The sequence below is a fragment of the Carettochelys insculpta genome, chromosome 20 (assembly GCF_033958435.1).
Source record: "Carettochelys insculpta isolate YL-2023 chromosome 20, ASM3395843v1, whole genome shotgun sequence".
NCBI classification, from domain to species: domain Eukaryota; kingdom Metazoa; phylum Chordata; order Testudines; family Carettochelyidae; genus Carettochelys; species Carettochelys insculpta.
Window position 1 is genome coordinate 5105803 of NC_134156.1, and position 23362 is coordinate 5129164.

The window sequence follows — 23362 nt, forward strand, 5'->3', positions numbered from 1 at the left end:
GAGTTGTGACCTGGTGCAGAGCCCAGGAGGGGACACAGATGCAGGAGAGGATTCTGGACTGGGTGAAGCATGCAGGGCATAGAAAGGAATTGAGGTGCAAATTCTGGGCAAATTGCTTACATCCTCAACTGGGGTCTTCTTAATAAGGTGAACCAAGCCAGCCACAAATGCCCCTCTGGCCAGACAGGAGTTACACAAGCAAATCCACAGATTGTTCAGCTGCTCCTACTGCCCAGACCAGTAACCCTCCTTACTTAGGTTATGACACCTATTTTACCAAAGCCACACAGATTCTTCCAGTCACATTCCCAGGTCAATATTGCACTTAGATCTCACCCAAAACAGCACACTATGCCCATCTTTTAGAATCTAAAGATTTATTAGTAAAAGAAAAAGGGAGTGAGAGAGAGAGAAACTGTTAAAGTGGTAAATTTCATACATCAGTTAAAGCTACTGATGCAGGATACAGCTGATGGTAAAAGCTGCAGTTTTGAGAGTCTCAGAATACATCCTCTGAGGGATGGGCCCCCACTCCACATAGGGTTAGTTCATAAGGACTGAAGAACAAGATGGCCACTCCCGTGGTCATCTTTATAAGACTTGTGGTATGGAGTGAAAAACCCTTTCTTCTTCATGTAGGCAATGGAGGATCACCTGAGCCTGTTGTGGCATTCTGCCATGGTTGCATCCTAGATGACACATCTCAAATTCTTGAGGTGTGTATTTGAAGTGTGTCTCTGTTTTAGCCCATCTTCCTGGCTGGGAGGAGGCCATGCCTTCCACTGTGAATCTCAGCACTGAAGCATTTCTAATACAGGTACAGAGCCAATATCTGTAACTTTACATACTAACATGGCACAGATACACAAGTAGCATGAACAGATTCAGGGAGTCACCTGCTTTCATTAGGTGCCTCACTTGGCCCACTTAGCACAAGATGGGGTACAAACATAATACAGTAGTTCCAGAAATGTTTTTCACGTTTAATTTAAAAATCCAGTAACATCACACAGTCTTGGTCTGGAAGGCACTTACCCAAGGAGCTCCCAGCAAGCAGCCATTTCAGGCAGGCTTCCCTGTCTGCCAGCAGCTCCAGCCCTCTAGTGGTTCAGTGTGGGTCTAGACACTGGGGTGGGCATGGGGGTGAGGGCTTCACCCAATGCCCCATCCCCAGCAAAATTTCTCAGCTCCCAATGGCTGGTTTTGCACACTGCCCCTGCCTCCAGCCAATGGGAGCTGAGAGATTTTGCTGGGGGTGAGGGCAGTGTGTGAAACTGGTCAATGGGAGCTCAGAGATTTTGCTGTGAGATAGGGACAGCACCATGAGCCCTCTCTGCTCCACAGCCTTATAGCAGCCTGTGAGCTGGATTAAAAGGTTGGGTGGGCTAGATCCAGCCCCTGGGCCACATCTTGCCGTTCCCTAACCTAAGGTTTCTGATGAAGATCCTCTTCTGTATACTGGCTCAATGGGATTTGATGGCACAGTGCCAAAAGAGAGCTTTAGGCTGAGAGTTCAAAGTCTGTAGTAGTATAATTCCTAGGACAGAGAGGGGGACCATTGGAGACATAGTTGCTGGTATCAAAGGCTGAGGCTCTAACTGGACTTTGTTGTTTCAGGTGTTTGGGGGCAAGGAAGGGGTTTTCACAAAGGGCTGTAGCAGGGGAGATTCTGGTCCTGACAGTCTGAAAAGGTTCTCCACAGAAAGAAGTCTGGAGGTGCCAGAGTGCAGGTGGGAGGTCACTGGGCATCTTGGTGCTGAGAGGTGTCCTAACCACCAGAGGCGCTGCTGCAGTGGCAATAGCCACTGGAAAAGCCAGGAATACTGAGGCCAACATAGACGGTAGTAAGTGGACCCTCCTGAAGCTAGTGAGTACTATGAACTTCAGTCTAATGTCTCTTTCTAGGACTTGCTTTGAACCCTGAACAGGCCTTACACTTCAATAGGATGTGCTGTCTCTGACACAGCTTCAGTGTCCACCATTGTGGATAAGACCTGCACTGGATCTGGCAGAGCTTAAACTTGGGTTTGTGGCATCACATGGAGGGCTAAAGGACAAAACCCAGTGATTTTAAAGGGAAAAAAGGAGGACAGTTACATCCTGAGGCTAACCCATCCTTTGCTCCCCAGAAGTCCAGGGCAAGGCATATTGTGTACAGTGAACCAACGGCTCAACCTGTTTGAGGCAAGGAGATTGAGAGTAGTGTAGGAAACAACAGTACTTATCCCCAGTGGACAGCTTACACAGGAGATACTGAAATTCAGAGTAGCTCTCTCCTCACTGGGCTAAGTATTCAGAGGGTCTCCTTTTGTGGAAACAGCTGAGAATCCCAGGCAGAGGGATGTGTGTCCCTGCAGCTAGCACTTAAGCATCCCTGTCTCCAAGAGGGATAGGGCTTAGCATCCTCCTCCCCGCCCAAGCTGGACTCTCCCATTGGCTATCTTAGGGAAGGAGCTGCCTAGTGAATTCACTTTTGTGAATCCCATTCCACAGTCTCTCTCCCCATTTGCTATCTCTCTGACTCTCTCCAGTTCAGATCTATACTAATTTCCAAGTAGATATTACAGTTTGGTACCATGTTTGTCCTTTAAACTCTGTATTTAGATGTTTCAAGAAAGCAACGAATGAAGCAAACATTTGAAAAGGTATTTTCAATATATATTGGAAATTCATACTTGGGGTATCTGATTTTCATTGACTTATTTTGTGCCCCCTCCCCAGTAGTTATATGCTTATTAACTAGTTTACAAAAGATATGAAACAATTAACTTGTCCATAAACTAATTTGTAACTTTGCAAATAGATGCAACAAAACTCAGATTTATAATTATGAATTTAACTGAAAGATGTCTGAAGTTAGTTGGACACTTTTCTGCTACGTTGTGAGACTTTAAGAAACTTCCTCTAACAACCAGATTGCAGTGGTCAGCATAGTAGCACAAATTCATTTTCCCCCTCTGGTTTCAAGTCCTGTAAGTCCACTGAAGCCAGCTGACTCCTGCTTTCATTCTATCATACATCATGCTGTGACACTACAGCTCTCAAGGACACATTTCTCCTAGTCTCCTAAAAAGCTTGAGATCTGTATTTTATGTTTTTTATAAAAAGCCCCAGTTGTGACCTTCAGTTCCAGATCTAAGCTTTTTCAAAGCTGCATATAGGTTTTTTGTTTTTTAAAGTTCCTGTCTATAGAACTTTTAATAGAAACTAAGAATATCATGAATAGGACTTAACTAGAGCCATGGAGTGACTGAAGTGTTGTCATAATGTTGTTGTAGCATATAGGCTGGAATACTGCATTTGAGAAAGAAGCAGATGGACATAAAGGAAGATGAGGATAAAATCCTACAACAAGGCAGAAGTGTGCAGACTCTTGGGGGGCGTTCAACTCATGCTGATAAGTGACGAGAATTTGTCACATTTTTTTAAGGTCACTTTTAACTAAAGAAGAAAAGTTTTCAAAATTCAAGATCTGTCTTGATGCACTTTTTTATTTCCCTGTACTCTCACTTACTAAGAACACAGCCAAGTTTGGGCCCTTTCTTGCTTTCATTGTTAAATGCTGGAAAAAAGTCTGGTCAAATACATTACAGAAGGTGATTTTCAGCAGCTGAGTTTCAGCATTTGTTGGCAGTAAAGATACAGCTCCACATCTTTGACATTCTAGCTGTGCTAATGCAAATTCCTTGCTGTGGACACAGCCCAACTCCAATTCAGTGAAAATCTGTCCACTTGGTTCCATGGGTGGTTTGAGTTCTGGCTATACTCATGAATTTACACCAGCCAGGGTCTCTTGTGAGAGCATCTATGATTGGGCTTGTATTGCTTTGTCTAGGTCATCCACTACCTCCTGCAGTTTGTGTAGACTGGGATGAACATTCTCCTCCATCCACTCTTCTATGGTACATATGTAGAAAACTTTCTCCAGGGCTGTTTGCAGCTCCTGCATCACAGCATTCCACTTGGCTAGAAGACTAAACACAAACCAAATGAAGAAGTGAACAAACAGCATGCTGCACTGCAATCACAAGGATTATTGTTCACAAGGATGCCAAATGAATCAACTATATGTGCAATTATGTCATGATTAAGAAACAAGATGAGATCATTAGGTGACCCTTTACAGAGAGAAGAAATGGAATTCCAGCATGCTGTGCTGGTGCTTTAAACTTCTGTGGGAAAGGGGGTATCTTTTACAGGACTGCAATGGATTTAAGGCTGCAGGACTGTACCTTATATTTTGGGGGCATTAATGTCCCCGCAGCTCTCTTATTTAGTGTTTTTTAAAAATGGTGCAAAGGGTTATGAGTAACTGTGCCTTTTTTTACTTGAACCCTGACCTTGAATTAATAGGGAGTTAAGTCATTAAAGCAGTTTTTCAGTTTAATTTCCTCTTTAGTGAGTGGTATCTCAATGTTTGCCAAATCATTATTGTTTGACTTTCTGCACGCCCCTCATGATTTCCCACAACTGAAAATTGCAATAGATTAAAAAATTTAAAAAAAATAAAAGCTTGAACACTAAGTCAGTTTATTCTGCCAAGGTTAACTAAATAAGACCGTGAATTGCTTATGACAGTGGACTGGGAGACAGAGTATCTGATTGTATTCCAGATCCTGCCACTTCCTTTCTGAGTATTTGTTTTCCCAATGTATAAAATAGGGAGACTGATATTTAGATTTGTGGATGAAAAGCCCTATATGCTAGTTTTATTTCTATGACATAGCAAAAGCTTCTTGTGGGATAATTCTGTACTTGGATTCCATGGAACCACTCCAAGTCAAACTCAGATCAGGATATACACCTTTATGGGAAAGGCCTACATGCTTCTCGTTCGAGTGTATCATAACTAGGTTGCTTAATGTTGCCTTATTCCAAATGGTGGTGTTCAGGCACCATTTATGGAAAGTTGTAATGGCTTAAAACCAAGACCGAGTTTTCACAAAATCTTTTAAAATAAGCTTCATTTCCAGTATCCTAAAAGTGGAGTGTGGCATTACCTTAGTGCTTCTGGCTGAAAATGATGTACCATTATAGGATGAATGAGCCTCCTCTTTCTGTGGAAGGGGCTGAACCAACCTGTGATATACCTGAAAATACATCTCAGTATGAATATTTCTTGAAACAGCAGTGATTGATGGGAATGGATGACTAGAGGCCAGACTGAGTTGATCTAAGAAATGATTTAAGTGGGACTCTCCCTCGTTCAATTGTAGACTTCCTTGCACAGTTGTTGAATGGCTCTAATGGCGTATAAATTAATGTAAGAAAGTCTAATTTATGCCATTTTACATATCACCTTTGAATTTGGTTGAGAATGACAGTCTGTTTCGTAAGACACAGGCCATGTCTACACTAGCCCAAATCTTCGAAATGGCCATGCAAACGACCATTTTGAAGATTACTAACAAGGCACTGAAATTGTCACGGCTCGCTGCCACGCGGCTCGTCCAGACAAGGCTCCTTTTCGAAAGGACTCCGCCAACTTCGAAATCCGCTTATTCTTACCGTGGATTAATTCTTCTTTGAGTAATTATGGAATAAGGGGATTCTTATGGAATAAGGGGATTTTGAAGTTGGCGGGGTCCTGTTATAAAGGAGCCCTATCTGGACGAGCCACGTGGCAGCGAGCTGCGGCAATTTCGAAGTGCCGCGGCTGGTGGCATGCTCATTTCAGCACCTCATTAGTAATCTTCGAAATGGCCATTTGCATGGCCCTTTTGAAGATTTGGGCTAGTGTAGACACGGCCAAAATGTTTTCCGCCTTATAAAACTTAAACACTAAACTTTTTCTCACTACAACTTTCAGATATTATGTTCTACTGTAAGAGGTGGTAAGATTCGGATTCAGCAAAGACTTTAAACGTGCTGTGATAAACAAGGCTGGATTTAGGCAAATATTTGGGCAATCTGCTTAATCCAGGTATAAATGTTACTCTATGCTGATATCACGCAGTTTCAGAGCAATGGGTCATGTAATGCCTTAGCCACTAACTAGCTCCACAACTAAGAGCATTAGACACCTTAGAAATATCAGTTTAAATTTTATTGTGCCATTGATGTGCATTAGGGGTCAATCAAATTTTGTTTTGTTTTAAATTACCTGTTTCTTTCAAGAAGTTCATCCACAGAGGGCTTCAAGTAAAAGCAGACCTGAGTCACAAGTTTGAAGATGTCACTCCCTGGAAATGTCCCTGAACCTTCACTGTCCAAAGAAAAGATGTCAGTCTACAAAATTTCACCACAACACAAGCAGCATTTGAATCCATCAAGTGGGGCTTTACCTTTCGAAAGTGTCAATTTCCAGACTGGAGAGCCCCAGCTGTTTCTCCACATTTTCTTTAACCTTTTCAGAATAGCCCCCTGGACAAAGAACAGCCAAAGTAAGAAGAAAGGAGAAGAAAAATGAAGCCTTGAATGGCAAAAGGGGGACACAAATGGCTACGATACAAGTAAGGAGAGATGTTAACTGTGCTTCCTCTGAAGTCAATGGTAAAACTTCTATACAATTAACAAAAGCAAGGGTAGGCCAAAACTAAGTACAGGCTGAATCTCTCATCCAGCACCTTCAGGACCTGACCAGGGCTGAACAAGAGAATTTGCCAGATCACAGGGGGTCGATATTGTCCAACCTTTTACCGACACTTCTGCTGTTTGCTGGGCTCTTAGACATTTAGGGGTAAATTACAGATAAATAACAGCACAGAACAATGACAGCAAGGACTGGTGATGGTAAACAAATTTTACAGGACCACGGGAAACTTGGTTGCACCCAAAATGGTTGTCCGCCTAACTAAAATCGTGCCAGATTACGGATGTTGATGGACAAGAGAGTTCCAGATTAGAGAGGTTCAACCAATACTTATATAAATCCCTCCTACAGAGTTCAGTACGGTGCATTAATTCTTCTTTGAGTAATTACTACTGGCACTGCAGGCCTGTCTGCCTTGAAGCATTTCTTCACGCTGCATTTCTTCACACTACATTTCATTCTCAGTACTTTAAAATCATAACTTTTAAAGAAAAGTTTCAGTAGATTGCTTTTCCCATCCACCATGTTTCCCAAAAGAAGAAATGCAGAAGACAGAATTGGCCCTTGAACTAATTCTGCAGGTTGAGGCCTTGTCTACTCGCAGATTTTGTTCCAGTATAACTATTTAGGTTAGGGCTCTTTTTCTGAAATGGTTATACTGATTAAAGTGCTAGTGTGGATGCAGTTAAATACCTTCTGCAGGTATAGCTTATGCCCCTTCCCATAAGCATCTATATGCTGGTTTTGCTGCATCCTTATTAGTGTGTCTGTACTCCTTTGTCACATTGGTACAGTTTAGGCAGAACAATGAGTGGGTACAGACAAAGCTGTAAAGCGAAACAGTCTGTGTAACTAACCTCATTTCTGCATGAGCAGTGATTCAAAAATCAATTTAAGATTTGTTTCAAAAGTGATGCATAGCTTCTAATGCTAAAAATGATTACGGTTGAGAAAGGAAATCAGAGGCTAGTTATGTGCTAATCAAAAACACAAAAATATTAGTATAGTAAGGGTCTTTATTAAATGCATTGAACCACACAAGGGGTGGGAACTACAGCAGCTACTATTACAGTGTCATTCCTGTCTGCCTAACAAGAATAAAATTAGATTGGAAACAAATTATTTATAATCTTAACAATTTTCATGATTAATTTTCATGGTTAAATTTATGAGGTTATTTGATCTTACAAAACTTTAGTCACAGTTAACTAGTTTTTGGAATAGATATTAGTTCTGACAGATCATATAGGCCGTGTGTACCATTCTGAAGCGTCTGTAGAGAGACAGCTAGCGATGGAATTCCCACTGGGAGAAGCTCACATAAGACAGAGAAGTGGTCGTACCTGAAATAAATAAGTGTCCAATCATTCAGTGCTTTGCTGTAAATAGGTGTTACAACAGTGCAGCCTGTTAGTATTTCACCCAACAGTCTCAAAGTGTGATACGCACATTAATCCATCTCTGAGCCCATCCTAACTCCTCCTCCAAGGCATAATTCCTCTTTTACTAATGAGGAGACTGAAGCTATATATACACTGCAGGTTTTTTTCCCACTGTTACTTATTTTGATGTTCTAATGTCTAAATAAGTAATGTTGGAAAACTGCATTTACACAGCCACAGCACTTGGAAATGGAGCGTTCTCATTTACAGCCACACCATTGCAATAAGAACCTTCCCATGAGCTAATAATAGCTGTGTTCGTTCTCTCTCTCTCATACATGCGCATGTGCACACATGTTCCTTTTTGACCTTGAAAGGGTGAAGAGCTGGCAAAAGTCAGAAGTGGAGTAATTATTTTGAGGGAAAAATCCCTATCTGGAATTTTTTTTTCTTCTGTGCAGGAAAGAAAAAGAAACAAACAGTTTAGATAAACCTTGAGAAACAAATTAAGTAATTTCCCAAAGCTAATCTGGTAGGTCAAAGCCTAAAGCTAAATCTACACTTAAAACATTGAAGCTATGCTGGGAGAGAATTCTCACAGTGCTCTATGGAAACCCCCTAAATCAGGGGTGCAACTCCCAGCACTGGGAGCCCTTTTCACTGGTGCTTTACAGCTCTGTAGCTTGCTGCACTCAGGGTGAGGGTGGGTTTCACACCCCTGAGTGAGAAAGCTGAAGTGCAATAAAGTTTCGGTGTTGACATGACCTGAATTAGAATTCAGGATGTCTGGCCTTAGCTTAGATCACATCTGTGTCCCAGGAAAACCTTTTCTCCTCCGTATATTTACAACAATTTCCTCATGTAAATTTGTATCTCTGAAACCATCATTCAGTAGTTTATTCTTCTAACTACTACTTTCCTGGCCTTGGGTATTAACTACAGCAGCACAGGAAGATGATATTTTAAGTGTCTGGCCATATTTCTATGGTGTAGCTCCCATTTCCAAGGATTGAACTGGACTGGGAGATAGAGCTATGTTCATATTTTTGTCCTGTGAATGATAAAACAAAAACAGAAAACAACTTGTGCTCTCAGAGTTAGCATGCAAACAATTTCAAGAGCATTCTATAGAATGGCCTATTTAAATAATCGTTGTCTGCATACCATTTGGTTATGTAGATTTGTCCTATCAATGTTAAATACTAGCACAGACTGAGTAAAGTGGCCACCATGCATCTGCAGAAAATCTGTAATAAATTTGTATTGAAAGCCCCCCTCCTGCTCCAATCACAAAAGAAGAGTGAAATAAAACCCAGTTTAGGGTGGTACAAAACAGCATTTAAAAAGGATGAAACTCCAACTTGCAGTTTGCCTAATGACCCAACTACTGGAGATGTCTTCAACAAGAAACATTTCTACTGATTAACTTGGTGTGATACAAAACACAAATCCAGTGGGTAACAATGTAGTTAAGATAACTGAGGTTTTTTTTACTCTCAGGTGTAGCAAGTATTAGTCACTATTTGGATTTAGGCTTGAACAACCTTCAGCTTTTTCCTTCCATGCTCCCTGGCCTTAATTCTCTTGGGCCTGTGGATCAGAAGGAATCTTTAGAGACCCATCAACAATACTCAGTTACTTAGGAAGGAGCTGTAAGTGAGCAACTGGAGACACTGTACTATTCCAATATTCCCTATGGCACTCTGTCCTCTATGGAACCTGGGCCCTTGATGACTATTTTGATACTGTTTGGTGGGAATTTGTTTGCACACGTTCTGTGGAAGTGCTTGAAGAACGACCCTTACCTTTGCCAGCCAGTTAGGGCAATGCCTTGGAGCATATCAGCAGGAGTGCTGTTTGCCACCTTCAGCCACTGGAGATGGTTTTTTAGGTGGTGTCCAATCAGGGTTAGAGATTGATTCACCCCAGTGGCTCCTTTAAAGGCACTAGCAAACCACAGCTTGGAGATGCCACACTTGCGGTACTTTTCAATGAGCAGCACTGAAATATAAGACCAAGGCGCTTAGTTTTAGCTGCATTTACTCCTGTTCAGAGGAATTCTGGATTCTAAACTCCTGTGCAAAAGATAAACAGTTACAAGTTTGAGCTAGAGGGGGCCAGAAGCAGCTTCACATTTATTGAAGCACACAGTCCATTTGTTCATCAGAGGCTACCCTGCCAGCTTTTTGTGAGATTCTTGTGGTCTACAAGATCAGGCCCATATTCTTAAAATACTTCATTCAAGATCTGATTCTGCAAAGCTCACTCGTGAGTAGTCTTGGCTTCAACAGGACTCATTATATGGCCAGATGCTATTCATTTGAGTAAGGGCTGCAGAATTAGGCCTCTGGAATACCCCATTACTGTTATAACAGAGTCCACACAAAGCCAATTTCTTCTTTCACTCTCATGTAAATCAGAAGTTTCCTGCCCAAATATTTATATTGTGTCAGAATAAAATCAGATCCAATGAATGCAAACACCTCGCACCTTACAGATGAAACTTAAGTCTCCTAAAACAACTCTTAGGTGCTACAGTAACTAAGTTCTAGTCTACATCTAAAACACAGATTAATTAAGCTACACTTCTCAGGGCTGTAAAAATGTAGATGCAGCTTAGGGCAATGGAAGAATTATTCCATCAATCTAGCTGCCACCTTGCAAGGTGGTAGATTTACTACAGCAATCAATGTTTTTCGACACTACATTAGCACAGCTGCAGTGGTGCCACTGTAGCATTTGTACAGAAACACCCTAAGCATTTGAATACAACAATCTTTAAGGCTTTTTCTCTGACTTCCAGGGAATTTGTATGAGCCCCTTAGGGTGGAATTTTCAGAAGTGCTCAGTATTGGCCTAACTGAATCCACTGAAGAAGAATGCTCAGTAACTGACAACAGAAGCAGAGTTAAGCCAATGCTAAGGACTTTTTAAAATGACACCCTTTATTGACTATGTTGAATGCCCAGGCCAGTAAAAATAAAGTTAGATGGAATAGGTGCAATGCTGGGTAGTCAAAGCAAAGATGTTTCCTTACAACCTGCTTTTGACAGTGCACAATAAGAGATTCTGATCACAAATGCAAGTTGATTTTAAAGCCATGATATACTTGCAGTTTAAGAGAAGGATAGGCTGGGATTATCCTTCCATACATTCTGATAGAAAGAGACCATACTCCCCTTGAAAACTTTCCCAGAAGCAACAAGAAGTCCTGTGGCACCTTATAGACTAACAGATATTTGATGAAGCGGGTCTTTGCCCACAAAAGATTATGTTCCAAAATATCTGCTAGTCTATAAGGTGCCACAGGACTTCTTGTTGTTCTTGAAGATACAGACTAACATGGCTACCTCTCTGATACCTTCCCAGTAGCAGTAAATCAGCATGCACAGATTTTAGCAAGATCTGTGTAGTTGTCTCAATCACTTACAGAGATGGGTTAATAGTAGTTAGTGGGAGAAGATTTTTACATTACCACAAAAGATTCTTATGTCTCATGGGGACCATGTCATAGAAGAATTGGAAACTGTCCAATTTTAAGATTTAACCAAGGACATTGCACGCTCTGAGAAGTTCAGACCCACCAGTACAAACCTTTGCCCTCCTCGTTGAGATCCGGTGAGTAGTCCCAAATCATTGGCTCCATCAGCTGAGCTACCCCAGACTCTAGAAAGAGCAGAATTTGTTTCAAATGATGCAAAATGGTCAGTAAGAACTGCTTGTGTTAATAGTGCAGTAATCAGCCCTGCATGAAATATCACAGGATGGGTTTGTCAGCCTGGGATGCAGGTGTTCTCTACCTACAGAGCATACACAAGCACAAGCAGATCCAGAGCACAAGTCCCTCCTGGCTGCACCCTGCATAAGATGGACACCCATTTGCTGTCCAGACTAAAGTCATGTCTGCATGTGCAGCGCTGCAGTTGCACAGTGGTATTGGTACAGCTGTGACTGGAGATGCTTTATGCTGATGGGAGAGAGCCACCTCTGCAAGTGGCATAAGCTTTGTTGGCGGAACAAACTCTCCCACTGACACAGAGCTGTGTTAAATGCTTATGTTGGTGTAACTTACGGTGCTTAGGTGGGGGAATATTCACACCTCAGAGCTGCATATGTTTTGCAGAGATAAGCAGTACAGGTTGCACTTCCCTGGTCCTGCTTGGTCAGGACCTGACTGATCCTGAACAAGAGAATTTGCTGGACCAGGGAGGTTTTTTGTTACTGACCCTCAAGCCCTGTCCCTGTGCCATGGTGGGCTGCTGAAGCCCCATGTTCCCCAAGGCTGCTGGGTTCTCCAGCTCCATCCCTGTGTTCCCCACCCCGTGTGCTCCTCCCGCCTCGGGACTGCTGCAGGGTTCCTGCTCCAACCCCAACTCTGTGCTGCTACTGCAGCTCTGGCCCTGTGTTGCCACTCTAGGGCTGCTGTGGGCCTTCTGCTCCAGCTCTGGTCCTGCGGCCTCAGCACCAACTCTGTGTTGCCCACAGGGCAGCTGCTGGGTTGTGGCTCTGGTCCCATGCTTCCTGGGGCTTCCACAGGGCCCACTGCTGTCCATGGGAATAAGTGGATTTCGAAGTGTGTGGGGTCCTTTAGAAAAGGACCCCATGTAGATGAGCTGCATACAATTGAAAGCAGCACTTTCAAAGTGCCACTGCTGCCATTATGCTAATGAGGTGCTGCATATTCATTGCAGAGCTTCATTAGCATATCCCAAAGTGACTCCTTAGCATCCCCCTTTTGAAAGGGGATTGCTAGTATAGACATAGCTGCTGAGTTTGCACCACTGGCATGCAAGCCCTTCAATGGAAAGCAACTACTGCCTGTTGCACAAATCCTGCTCCGACATGGCGGGTAATTTCAGCTAAGGACACTGATTCAAACTTCTGTCTTTATGTAAAGCTCCACAGGATTTTTGTAAACGGTCAGAGGGAGAAGACAAAGACCCACATATTGAACACTGCCTTCTGGTAAGTACTTATATGGCCCCTGCTATCACCATATCTGAGCATTCACTGTCTAAGGCTTTCTTCTTCAGGACTGGCCTGGGAGGTAGGACAGTGCTATTATCCCCATTTTGCAGAGGGGAAGTGATCACAGAAAGGCTATCTGACTTGCCCATGGTCACTTAGTAAATTTGCAGCGAAGAAGGGAATTGACACTTGGGTTCCTGAGTCCTAGGCTAGGGCTCTAGCCACTGGGAAATACCTCTCCTCTCCTTAGTTCTTTGTGAAATCATTTCTCACCTCTTCCTAATTCTCATGACCAACTGAGAAGCTGCCCAGTAAGGTCTGTGTCAAACAAGAGTATCTGCAATGTGTTACGCTGTGAAGTTATGACAGGTGTCCTGCCAAGCTCATATACCTGTCAGCATTTCCTCGCTTATCCCCCTGAGCATATCATCCCATACAATGGGCTTCACAGCCGGATGAGATGAGACCACGCAACTTGCGACAGCTTTCATGTGCAATAGACACAGATTCTCTGGGCTGTGCTCTTCTTTCTGCAGCCATTGCTTTGACTCTTCCCCTTCACCAAGATAGTAGACCTGGGAGCACCAAGCAAAAGACCCTGTTTTACTGTAGAGGCTCTTTTAATATGTCTCCTCCCGAGTCCCTCTCGCCTATTATTCTCCTTTTGGCTTATCAGAGTGAGGAGAAAGGGGTAGGGAGGGAGGGATTCCATTTGCCAAAATAAAGATGAGTCCAGAGTTTCTCAAAAAGTCTCCATGAAACAGCATGTAGTAGGCAACAAGTACAGAGTAGCCACACACACTGGTAAAAAGTTCACATATGATTCAGTTTAAATCCTCTCTCAAAGCTAGTGGGTAGCACACCACCTTCAGTAGCTTTTATGTGAGGCTCCAAGAGCCCAGGAAACCCTCTACAGGTTGTGGAGACCTGTGTATTATGAAGGCTGAAAGTCTGCACAAAAAAAGGTGTTAAATATCCTAATGAATTAAACTACTTTAAGCAAACATTTTCAGTGACACTGCAAATTAGAGTGACCACCTCCTGGATAGCATGGGGAGAATCCTGAGGTACAACTCCTCAAGGAACCTATGAGCTTACTTAAGACTAAGAGCAATCACATCTGTGGGAATGAGGGTCCGATTCAGTACGTTAGGACGAGGGTTCCTACGGGTGGGATACTTGGAGCAATGGGTAGGAATTCCTGGCCTAAGATTAGGGTTCCTATGATTAGCTTAGTTTGAGGTAGGGTTAGGGTTCCTGTGGGTTGTGTTCTCTGCCTTATGGTGGCTTTGTATATCTACTATCCTATTGCCTGTAGCATTACCTAGTGGCTCTCCAGCCAGCTCATCACAGACAGAACATAAGTACATAAAAATAGCCATATGGGTCAGACCAAAAGTCCGTCTAGCCCAGTATACTGTCTTCCAACAGTGGCCAATGCCAGATGCCTCAGAAGGAGTGAATAGAAAAGGGAATCCTCAAGAGATCAGCCATTTCTAGCTCCATTTCCAGAGACTAGAGACACCAGTCTTACTCTATCCAAGTGCTCAGTCAGAAGCACCATTGTGGAGCTAATACGTAACTTCTGATCAACCTATTAAAAAGAATCTGCTTCCTGAGGGATACTAAAAATGACTTGTAGATTTAGCTTCTCAGAAGTGGGATTCTGCCCGTTCCCTTGCCTGAAAATGGAATTCCCCTCAGACGTGTCCTCAGCATCCATCACTAAAGTCAGGGAGTTTCTGGTCCATCCAGCCACCCAAAGATTTCTAAGTGAACCCCAGATTTGCTCCTCAGCACCTGAGAGAACTGGTTCATTAGGGAGAATCATACCTCATCGGAGCCTATGTGAAACCATCGTAAGCCATCATGCAGCGCCACAACCTGGTCAATCATTGCACTGACCAGCCGCAGGGATTCCTCTTTGTGGGGGTTGAGGGCATTTGGAAACATTTCCACCTCCCGGAGATGAGAAAACTCCTGGTGTTTTAGGACAAACTGCAGGAGAGAGGAGATGTCTGGATGTAACCAGAGGATGACTGCAAGACGGAGGTAACCGTAATAATGTCTCATGTCACTTTGGGGTCCAATGGACTCTGCTGTTACAATTCAGGAAACACTGCTGTGCATAGCAAAATGACAGAGGCAGAGGACTAGCCAAAGACAAGCACATCAGAGGCAGGACACATTCTGTTTTTTCCACCCTCCAGAGCACCTTAGCCCAGATACCACTGTTCTCCTAGATCACAGGGAGCTGTGCATTCCACCCTTCTTCACCTCACTGTGGTTTTCAACATGTACATGGGGGTCACATGGATAACTCAGGACATTACAGTTGCATGGGCTGTGCTGGGGTGTCTGAAACCTACAGCAGGGAGGGAAGAGGCAAGGCACACGGTATGGGAGGTTGGTTGGGGCTGGGATGGAATTCTGTCAGCTTATTTATTAGGGGAAGAAGAATCATCTTGTTGCTAAAGCCTGGGGATGGAAGGCAGGAGATCACGGTTCTAATTCTGGCATTGCCACTTAGTCCACTGTGCAGTCATCTCCTTTCTCTGTGCTTCACTTTTCCCACATGGAAGCTGGGGAAAAGGCAACTCCCTGTCTCACCAGAGGGGCTGAAAAGATGAATTCATTAGTGTCACTGGGGTCTGCTGGGATTGTTGGATGGAAGGTGCTCTTAAAAGCTCAATCATATTATCTCCCAAATGCTAAACACTAGAAATGTCAATGACTCATCGCTATTCCCTGCTGCACAGAACTTCCCATCCTATGCAAGATTCTCCAAGAGCAGAAATGTGCTTACTTCCATGTGTCCAAACGTCTGCACTAGAGGGATAACTTCTAACTCGTGCAATTTTGCCAGATTTAAGATCTCTTTAATCTCTGAAGTGCTAGGAAAAGATAGAGAAAGAAAGTGAGGGAGAGTGCACAGACTTGGCTCCCTGAAGAGAGCATTTAAAGTTAACCAAAGCCAGCTGCTTGTCAGTTGCAGAAGCACAATGCTCTAATATGCATAAGGAACCTTTAATCCCAAAGCTCTTCACAAACTGCAGTTCAACATATAGACAGAAATCACAGCTGTTGACCCAGCAACACTAACACAGCTGGAAAGGAAGCACTCACCTTACCTGACTGGAAATGCAGGATTATTTATGGAGTAGAACAGAAACACCTAGCTTGTCATTTGGCCTGGATATTAGGGCCAATAATACCTCTACCTGTAAAAATTATCCTGGGATCCTTAGTGACCGTGTGTTGTCAGGATCTTGCTTTTATTTCTATTCTAAAAGCTGGCGTCTTTGGTAACTGCTTCATACTATGCTGTGCTATCCATCCAGTACAAGTATTTTGCACTCAGATATAGTTCTGTACTCACACCCCAGAGTATTGTATAGACCATGGGTATCCAAACTTTTGGCTTGCCTGGGCCACATTGAGTGAAGATAGTCTTGGGCCGCGTACAAAATATATAATATAGTTAATGTATATAAATCACATAATAATGTTAAAAGTTTACAATCTTGTGGGGCCGCATTACTAGCTGTCCAGGGCCACAGGTTGGAGATGCCTGGTATAGACATTACAGTAATTCAGCAATACTACCACAAGGCAGGTGGTAAATATCATTAGCCCCTTTTACAAATTGCATTCCTGATAGATACAAATGGGAAACAACAAATACACAGTTGCCATCAGGACCTGTTCCACTCCATTCCTCCCTGCTCCAGGGCTGAGGAGAGGTTCGCTTGCATGTCTTCATCCCCTTCACAATGCATTTTCACTATCCTCATGCCACCTACTACACCTTCTGTGCCCCATCCTGCAGCTACCACCCCTCCATGCAACCACAGTATGACACTCCCTTGTGAAGCCATCAGTAGCGGCTTCATCAATGATTCCACTGGACTCTTAAGAATGGCATGTGATACTTCTTGCCCACCCCCAGGAGCTTCTACAGCTGCTCCACATGGTCAGTCCAAAAGGCAGAAACCAGGACTTAGGCCATAACTTCTTCCCTGACAGTATGAGAAGGCCACCTAATAACCCTTGCAAGATCCATTTGACTGCAGTACCTGTAAGCATGCTCTGCTCTGATTGGCTTCAGCTCTCCCTCATAAGGAAACATGTCCTCATACTCAATGAGAAGACCATTGGCACCAAGGGTATGGAATATAGGAAAGATCTGCAAGAGAAAAAAAAAACACTGTAGATTTGTGCCTGGCTGGTAATAAGGAATTCCATGTTCACAGCAAACAAGCTTGATTACTGATTAGCGCATGTCTCACAGAGTCTTAGTGCACATAACTCTGAAGCTCACAGCAGCAGCAGGATGAGAGGAGGCATCTTAACATTTCTTTGGCAGTCTGTCTGGCACCTATGTAGAATATTTAATTCACATGAAATCAGGAGCCAAGATATCAAAAAGCTTAGAGCTGGCTGGCTGGAATATGAATGGAAACAATCACAATCAAATGCTTCTCTTGGACAGAGGACTCTGCTTAAGGATTTCCTTAACCAGACTCTGAATTCGTCATGCAGCTGCAAACTATGATATTTATTGTACATGGTGAATTCAGCATTGGTAGAGGAGGCAGAAATGACAGCTTAATCTGCAACAAGTGGAAATCCTAAATCATTATTGCATTCTAGGAAAGGACTGAGGTTCCTGCACTTTACAGGAAGTGTCTTAACATATCCTGAGATACTCTGGCCAATGGATAAACCAAATGTTCTGTTCTCCCCAGTCAAAGCCATCTGAATCACTATCTTCTCCCTTGCATTACACTCCCAGTGTGACTTCCAGCTAAGGACTGAAACCATTTTGGAGTTGATTCAACAACCTGATCTGCATGCAACAGATGTGTTACCTCAGCCAGGTAGGAGACCTTTGGTGGTGCACCCTTGAGATCCAAGTGCACTAAGTGCAGCCCAAATGGTGAGGAACCCATCATTTTTTCACCCTTCTATCTTCTTAGCATGGTAACTGTCTTCAGAAACAAACAAATATTTTACCTAGAAGAGAGCAGCAAAGTTATTACTTGGAGTATTCCCCACCCCCCGCCCCGCAACCCCTGATTAAATGTGGATCTTAAATACAGAAGTCTCGTGTAAGTCACATTTAGGCTAATTTTCTTAACCACGGAAGAGATGCACTTTTACTGTACTAACACACAATCTAAACCATTGATGCTGAAACACAGATCACAGGCCCAGTTCTATTCCCAGCTACATAAACTCCATGAAACTGGCACATGTGCAGGCAGAACTAATTCTCGAATGGACAGAGAGGGGTGCATTTTACACATCTGTGGCACCTTTTATCCAAAGACCCAAATGTGATTTACAGGCAACCACTGAACATCTCTGCTCCTTTGTGAGGAGGCAGAAAAGAGTTATTCTGTGCTATGGATGGAGAAATTTGGAAAGGTAATATTGATTGTTCAAAGTCAAACACTCAGTGGCAGAGGACTGGTTCCATGTTGTAAGTGAACAGAAGATGCAGCTAAAACATGTCCTGTTCCAGCAAGGGTTTCCTCTACTGTTTTTCATCCATGTGTGGAACAAATTGTGTAATATGCCATGAGGCATGTAATATATGCAACACCAGCAGAAACACATGCCGCTGGCTGTAGGTCAAGGATGGGCAACCACAAATAGTGGGTGGGCCATGAGTGGCCCTCCTTCACCTCAATGGGCCACAGCAGCCTGCAGCCCATTGGGGTTCCCCTGTGTCCCCCCACATATACCCTCTTTTCCCATGTGCCTCTCACACACTGGAGGACCAGAGCCCCACACTTACCTGCTTTTCCCCACTCTCTTCCAGGACTTTTGGAGTAAGCAATTCATGTGGTGTGCTCTTTGTCCCCACTCCAGCCCCTTCCCCCAGAGTTGGAATGCTATAAACAGTTGATTTGTGGCATTCCTGCTCTGGAAATGGGGAAGGAAAGGGGAACAGTAGGAAGTGTGGGGCTCTGGTGCCCCAATACACAAGAGGCACATGGAGGAGGACATCCAGGGGGTTTGTGGGCCACAGGTTGCTCACCACAGCTGGGCAACATTTGACTCTGTGCTGGGATACCGCCCAAACACTCAGCTTACAAGAAATGCTGGTTCCAGGCTACCTATCTGTCGCAAGTGAGAATCTAGATATTGGCATGAGCACAGGTTATTAGATTAACCATAGTGAATACTACCTTTTTATGCCACACACCTTCCCTAACTCCTGCAGCCCTGATAGATTTGTCATCTGCAAGGCCACATGACTGCCCCGACCCAGAGAGCAGTGAGCTGAGTGAGGATAACAGAGTGGGGTCCTGAGGGTGACTACAAAAAGACTTGCCCTGCAAAGCCACTGTCCCTGGCAATGATGCACTGGCCAGGCAGTGCTCACCAGACTCTTGAACCCAGTATCACCAGCACTGGCAAGCTGTAGGGCAAGGCTAGCTACAACCTCCAGCCCCTTTGTAAATTTCAGAGGAGTAGCCCTGTTAGTCTGTATCTTCAAAACAACAAGAAGTCCAGTGGCACCTTATAGACTAAAACATGTTTTGGAGCATCAGCTTTTGTGGGCAATGGCCCGCTTTGTCGGAACAATGGGGGTAGCTGGGGCAGTTGCAGCCCCTACGCCCCACACTGGGGATAGACAGAGCAGTTGTAGCAATCCCTGTATATGCATGGGTGGTTGGGAAGGTTGTAGTCTCCCCCCGTGCACACAATGGGGTGGCTAAATCAGCTACAACCGTTCCCCTCCCCCGCAGTGTGGTGGGCAGGGCAGTTGCAAGGTCCCCTCGTGCGCACCAGGAGAATGGACAAGACACTCACACACTCCCACCCGCAGGGGATTGCTTCAGTCCTCTAGGGCCGCCGCAGTGGTGCAAAGCAGCCGCCGCAGTGCCCCCAGTGGGGGAGGGCACCTGGTGAGGTGAGCCCACCTTTAACCAATTAAACGCGTGAGGCAGCTGCAGTGCCCCCCCCCGCACACAATGGGGGGCGGTTGCAGCCCCCTCTCCCCCCCCCGCACACAATGGGGGGCGGTTGCAGCCCCCTCTCCCCCCCCCCCGCACACAATGGGGGGCGGCTGCAGCCCCCTCTCCCCTCGCTGCACACAAAGCCCGAGGTGGCGTGGCCCGGCCCCCTCTTCCCTTCCAAAGCCGACGCGGCGGGTTGCAGCCCGTACAGCCGGCGGCACCCAGCTGGGCCCGGCACCACGCGGGTTAAAGCACCTGCCGCCCCCCCTCAGAGCCTGAGCGGACGGACAACTGCGGTGCTCCGGTTTCTGGCATGGATTGCTCACGTCTGCGCTGCCAGTAGTTCCCCCGCCGGTCTGCGCTCGGTAAATCGATTTCTTTGGACTTTTCCATAGCTGCTTTCCAATAGGATCGGCTCGCAATCTGACATGGATTACTCTTGCCTGTCCGTTCACAGACTGTCCCACCTCTACCTTGGTCCATGCTCGATCACTCTGATACACATTGCGTTGGTCTGTCTAGGGACCCATAGTCATCTCCTGGTCCGTCGTTCTCGGATAGCTCGTTTAGGTACGTTTTGGTCATCGCTCTGGCATGGATTGCTCTTGTCTTCTCCATTTTCCTGCCTACTCGATCACTCCGCCGCGGAGTGCTCTTGTCTGAATCGCTTGCCCGTCTCTAGGATGGATTGCTCTGCCCTGTTCTCCAGCCGCTGCAGCCGCTGCTGGAGCGCATCGCTCCGCTCTCCGGCCGGCGGTTCGCTCTCACGATTCGGGAGACGTTCGCAGCGCGATGGCGCCTCAGCGGCGGGCGGGGCCCAAGGTTGCTGAGAGCGGCGGGGGCAGCGCGGGGACCTGGGCGGACAGGGGGGAGCGGAGGCGCCTCAGCAGGTACCTGCCGGCGACGTTCCCGGCTGCTCGGCCGGGCTCGGGGGCGCGTCGTCCTGCCAGCGCTTCTGGCTGTGCGGCCCGCGGTCCCGTGAGGGAGGTTGGCTCCTCCGCGAGGGGGACTGGCTGCCGCCTTCGAACCGTCCACAGCCGCGCCCCGCTCGTCCTGCCCGCCCCGCACGCTGCGCCCCAACAGCCCCCGCCGCGGGCTTTCCCTCAGCGCGCCCCGGGTCGCCCCCTTACAGCGGCGGAGCGGGGACGGGAAGCCGCGGCCCAGGCTCACGGCCTGCGGACCTCGCCCCGCGTCTCGTGGGTGACAGTCTGGGAGCTCGTCCGCGCAAGGGTCGAGCAGTCCATGTCTGAGCCATGCTGGGTTTGACGCCCAGCTATCGATAACCCCTGCCCTGAATCTTCCTAGTCGCGGAAGCTTATTCCCGTGTCCAAAACGCTGAACGGACCCCAAAATCACGTGAAATTTACTTTTGTGGGGGGTTATGGGGGGGGTTCCTAGAGGCTTTACCTAGTGGATGCCGCCTGTAGCAAGTTTGGCACGAGCAGCACCGTTCCCCAAATAACCGGTCAGGAAGGTGAGCAGCATCGCAGCTCCCGGGTCTTTGTGCGTGCTTTTATTAGGGTTCGCTTTCAACGTTATGTAGACATAACTAGTGTAGTTATCTGGCATTGCTCGGCGCCTTAAGGAGCGGCTCAGAGCAGGGTGTTGGAGGTGTAGGTGTGAGGGTTTGGGGGGTGAGGAGGGGTTCAGGGCAGGATGCTGGAGTTGTAGGCTTGAAGATTTAGGGTTTGGGGGTGAGGAGGGGCTCAGGGCAGTGGCCTGGCAGTATGGGGGTGCAGGAATTGGTTTGGGGGGTTAGGAGGGTTTGGGGCATGATGTTGGTATGGGAGGGGGCTGGAAAGGTAAGGAAAGGCTTGGGACATAGGGTTGTTGAGAGGATTCATAGATGATCAGAGACTCAGGAGAGGGGGTTGGGTGTATTGGGGGTGGAGAAGTCAGTGGGGGCAATGCTTCCTAGGTGGTGGTTTGCTGCCATGTGGATGGGGAGTGGCTCCCCAGAGCTGATTGTTGTGGGGACCTTGCTTCCCTGGGTGGCGGGCAGGAAGCTTACCTGTCCCCTTCTACCCCAATGGAGTTATTACTGTCCCAGTTCCCTTCTCTGGCTCCTTGCTGCTTTCTGTGGTCATGACACAGTATAATGCTGCCTCTTAGTAGCCCTGTCCCTTTATGTGTTATAGAAAACAATCCCATCCCAGGCACACCCCATTTTTCTAACACAAGCAAGCCATGAACTTTCTTTAAGATAAGGCAAGAGAAAACTGCAGACCACATTTGGTGCTTCTGGCTCTTACCATTTAGGAGGAGTTATTGACCAAATGGGCTCAGGGAGTCTCTCTCAAATATATAGTTAATGATTGTTATACAAGGTTGCACAGATAAACATGCAAATAAGTACATATGTTTCTGTAAAGACTGATGTCAGTAAGGAGGTGCGAGGGGCAGAGCTAGGTGGTTCTGTGACCCTGTTCAAGCATGGGTGTTGCAGTGCACACACTCAGATTTATAGGGGATAGATCTGGGGTTTCATGGGCTAGGAGGGTGAGGCTGCTGAGGCTTGCCTGAGAGGGGAGGAGGAGGATGAAATTAGGGGTGGGAGTGGGGAGGGAGGACTATCTGTGCCCCCCCTGTTTTAAATAGCTCTGTGCAGTCCTTGCTTGGTTAGTAATAGAAACTCATTCTCCAGGTAAAATGTGTAGGGCAGAAATCTAAGGAAGCAGCTGCTCCATTTTTTTCCCTCCTGAATCTTAAGTATATGTGTTTGGGGCAAAAACACATTAAGGAAGCTCATTTTCTTCTTGTTTTTTATCTTCTCCTTGGGAATGTCCCGGTTTGAAAGTGAAGTTCTGGTTGTTAAGAGTAATGTAAATTAATTACCATTTTTACAACTTCATTGTGATTTGGACAGGAGCCAAATGTTTCTGAAATGCCTGGTAAGATGGTTTCCTTCCAAGTCTGGTGTGAGTCCAGATACTTAAGAATCTGCAGCCTTATCACAGCTCATTGATACATGGCTGGGAATATTCCTCCAGCCAAATGGCTTAGCTCCCAACAGGATTCCTTATCACTGCAGTGTAGCATGGTAGTAACAACTATTATTTGTTTATGCAGGGATTTATCTTTGTTCTATTACTAGTGTGAGAAAAAACAGAGCTCACCAAGAATCACGGAGAAAGTGGCTGAAAGTCGCAATCCTAATCTCCTCTGTCGTCCTCATAAGCTTCTTAAGCTGGAGCTACTTGCTCAGCGAAGATGGGGTCACTGAAGTTCTGGCTCATTACAGTGAAAGTCTTCAGGACAGATTCATCGAGGTGCCCTGCTCTGAGGACTATGACAGCCATAAAAGATTTGAAGGTATTTCTGCATGAATGTTGTGCGGCAGGGCAGCCCTCTGGTGCCACAGCAGGTTGGCCTCATTTCCACTGGAGTCCATAATACCTGTCTCATCTCTATACAGCATGCAACTCATCATAATTCATGTGTTTCTTGACTTCACAAATGCTCTGGTCTCTTGTATCACTCCAGGACCTGCTGATTTGAAGAGCACTTTG

The 23362-nt window shown here is 45.6% G+C and overlaps 2 protein-coding genes across 4 annotated transcripts in view; one reads left to right on the forward strand and one right to left on the reverse strand.

The window, feature by feature from the left end:
• Positions 1 to 402: 402 nt before the first annotated feature.
• Positions 403 to 20365, reverse strand: HEXD (hexosaminidase D). Of its 3 annotated transcripts, none has more exons than XM_075014508.1 (13): positions 20180 to 20365; positions 17754 to 17898; positions 16959 to 17068; positions 15689 to 15776; positions 14716 to 14880; positions 13274 to 13457; positions 11509 to 11580; positions 9720 to 9915; positions 7793 to 7875; positions 6285 to 6363; positions 6104 to 6205; positions 5001 to 5090; positions 403 to 3974 (listed from the first exon to the last, which is right to left on the reverse strand). In XM_075014508.1, exons 2-13 carry the CDS (start codon positions 17835 to 17837, stop codon positions 3806 to 3808), a joined length of 1422 nt encoding a protein of 473 aa, XP_074870609.1. In that variant the 5' UTR covers positions 17838 to 17898; positions 20180 to 20365; the 3' UTR covers positions 403 to 3805. The 3 variants fall into 3 exon arrangements, with proteins under 3 accessions (XP_074870609.1, XP_074870608.1, XP_074870610.1); XM_075014507.1 differs by having other exon boundaries at positions 20109 to 20187; XM_075014509.1 differs by lacking the exon at positions 20180 to 20365 and adding an exon at positions 19708 to 19730.
• Positions 20366 to 20615: 250 nt separating this feature from the next.
• The window catches only part of OGFOD3 (2-oxoglutarate and iron dependent oxygenase domain containing 3), a 45783-nt gene continuing 43036 nt past the window's right edge, over positions 20616 to 23362 (forward strand). The window contains exons 1-2 of the mRNA XM_075014483.1: positions 20616 to 20743; positions 22948 to 23165. Coding sequence (XP_074870584.1) covers positions 20646 to 20743; positions 22948 to 23165 — 316 coding nt within the window. The 5' untranslated portion in view covers positions 20616 to 20645. The remainder of the gene's footprint in view (positions 20744 to 22947; positions 23166 to 23362) is intronic.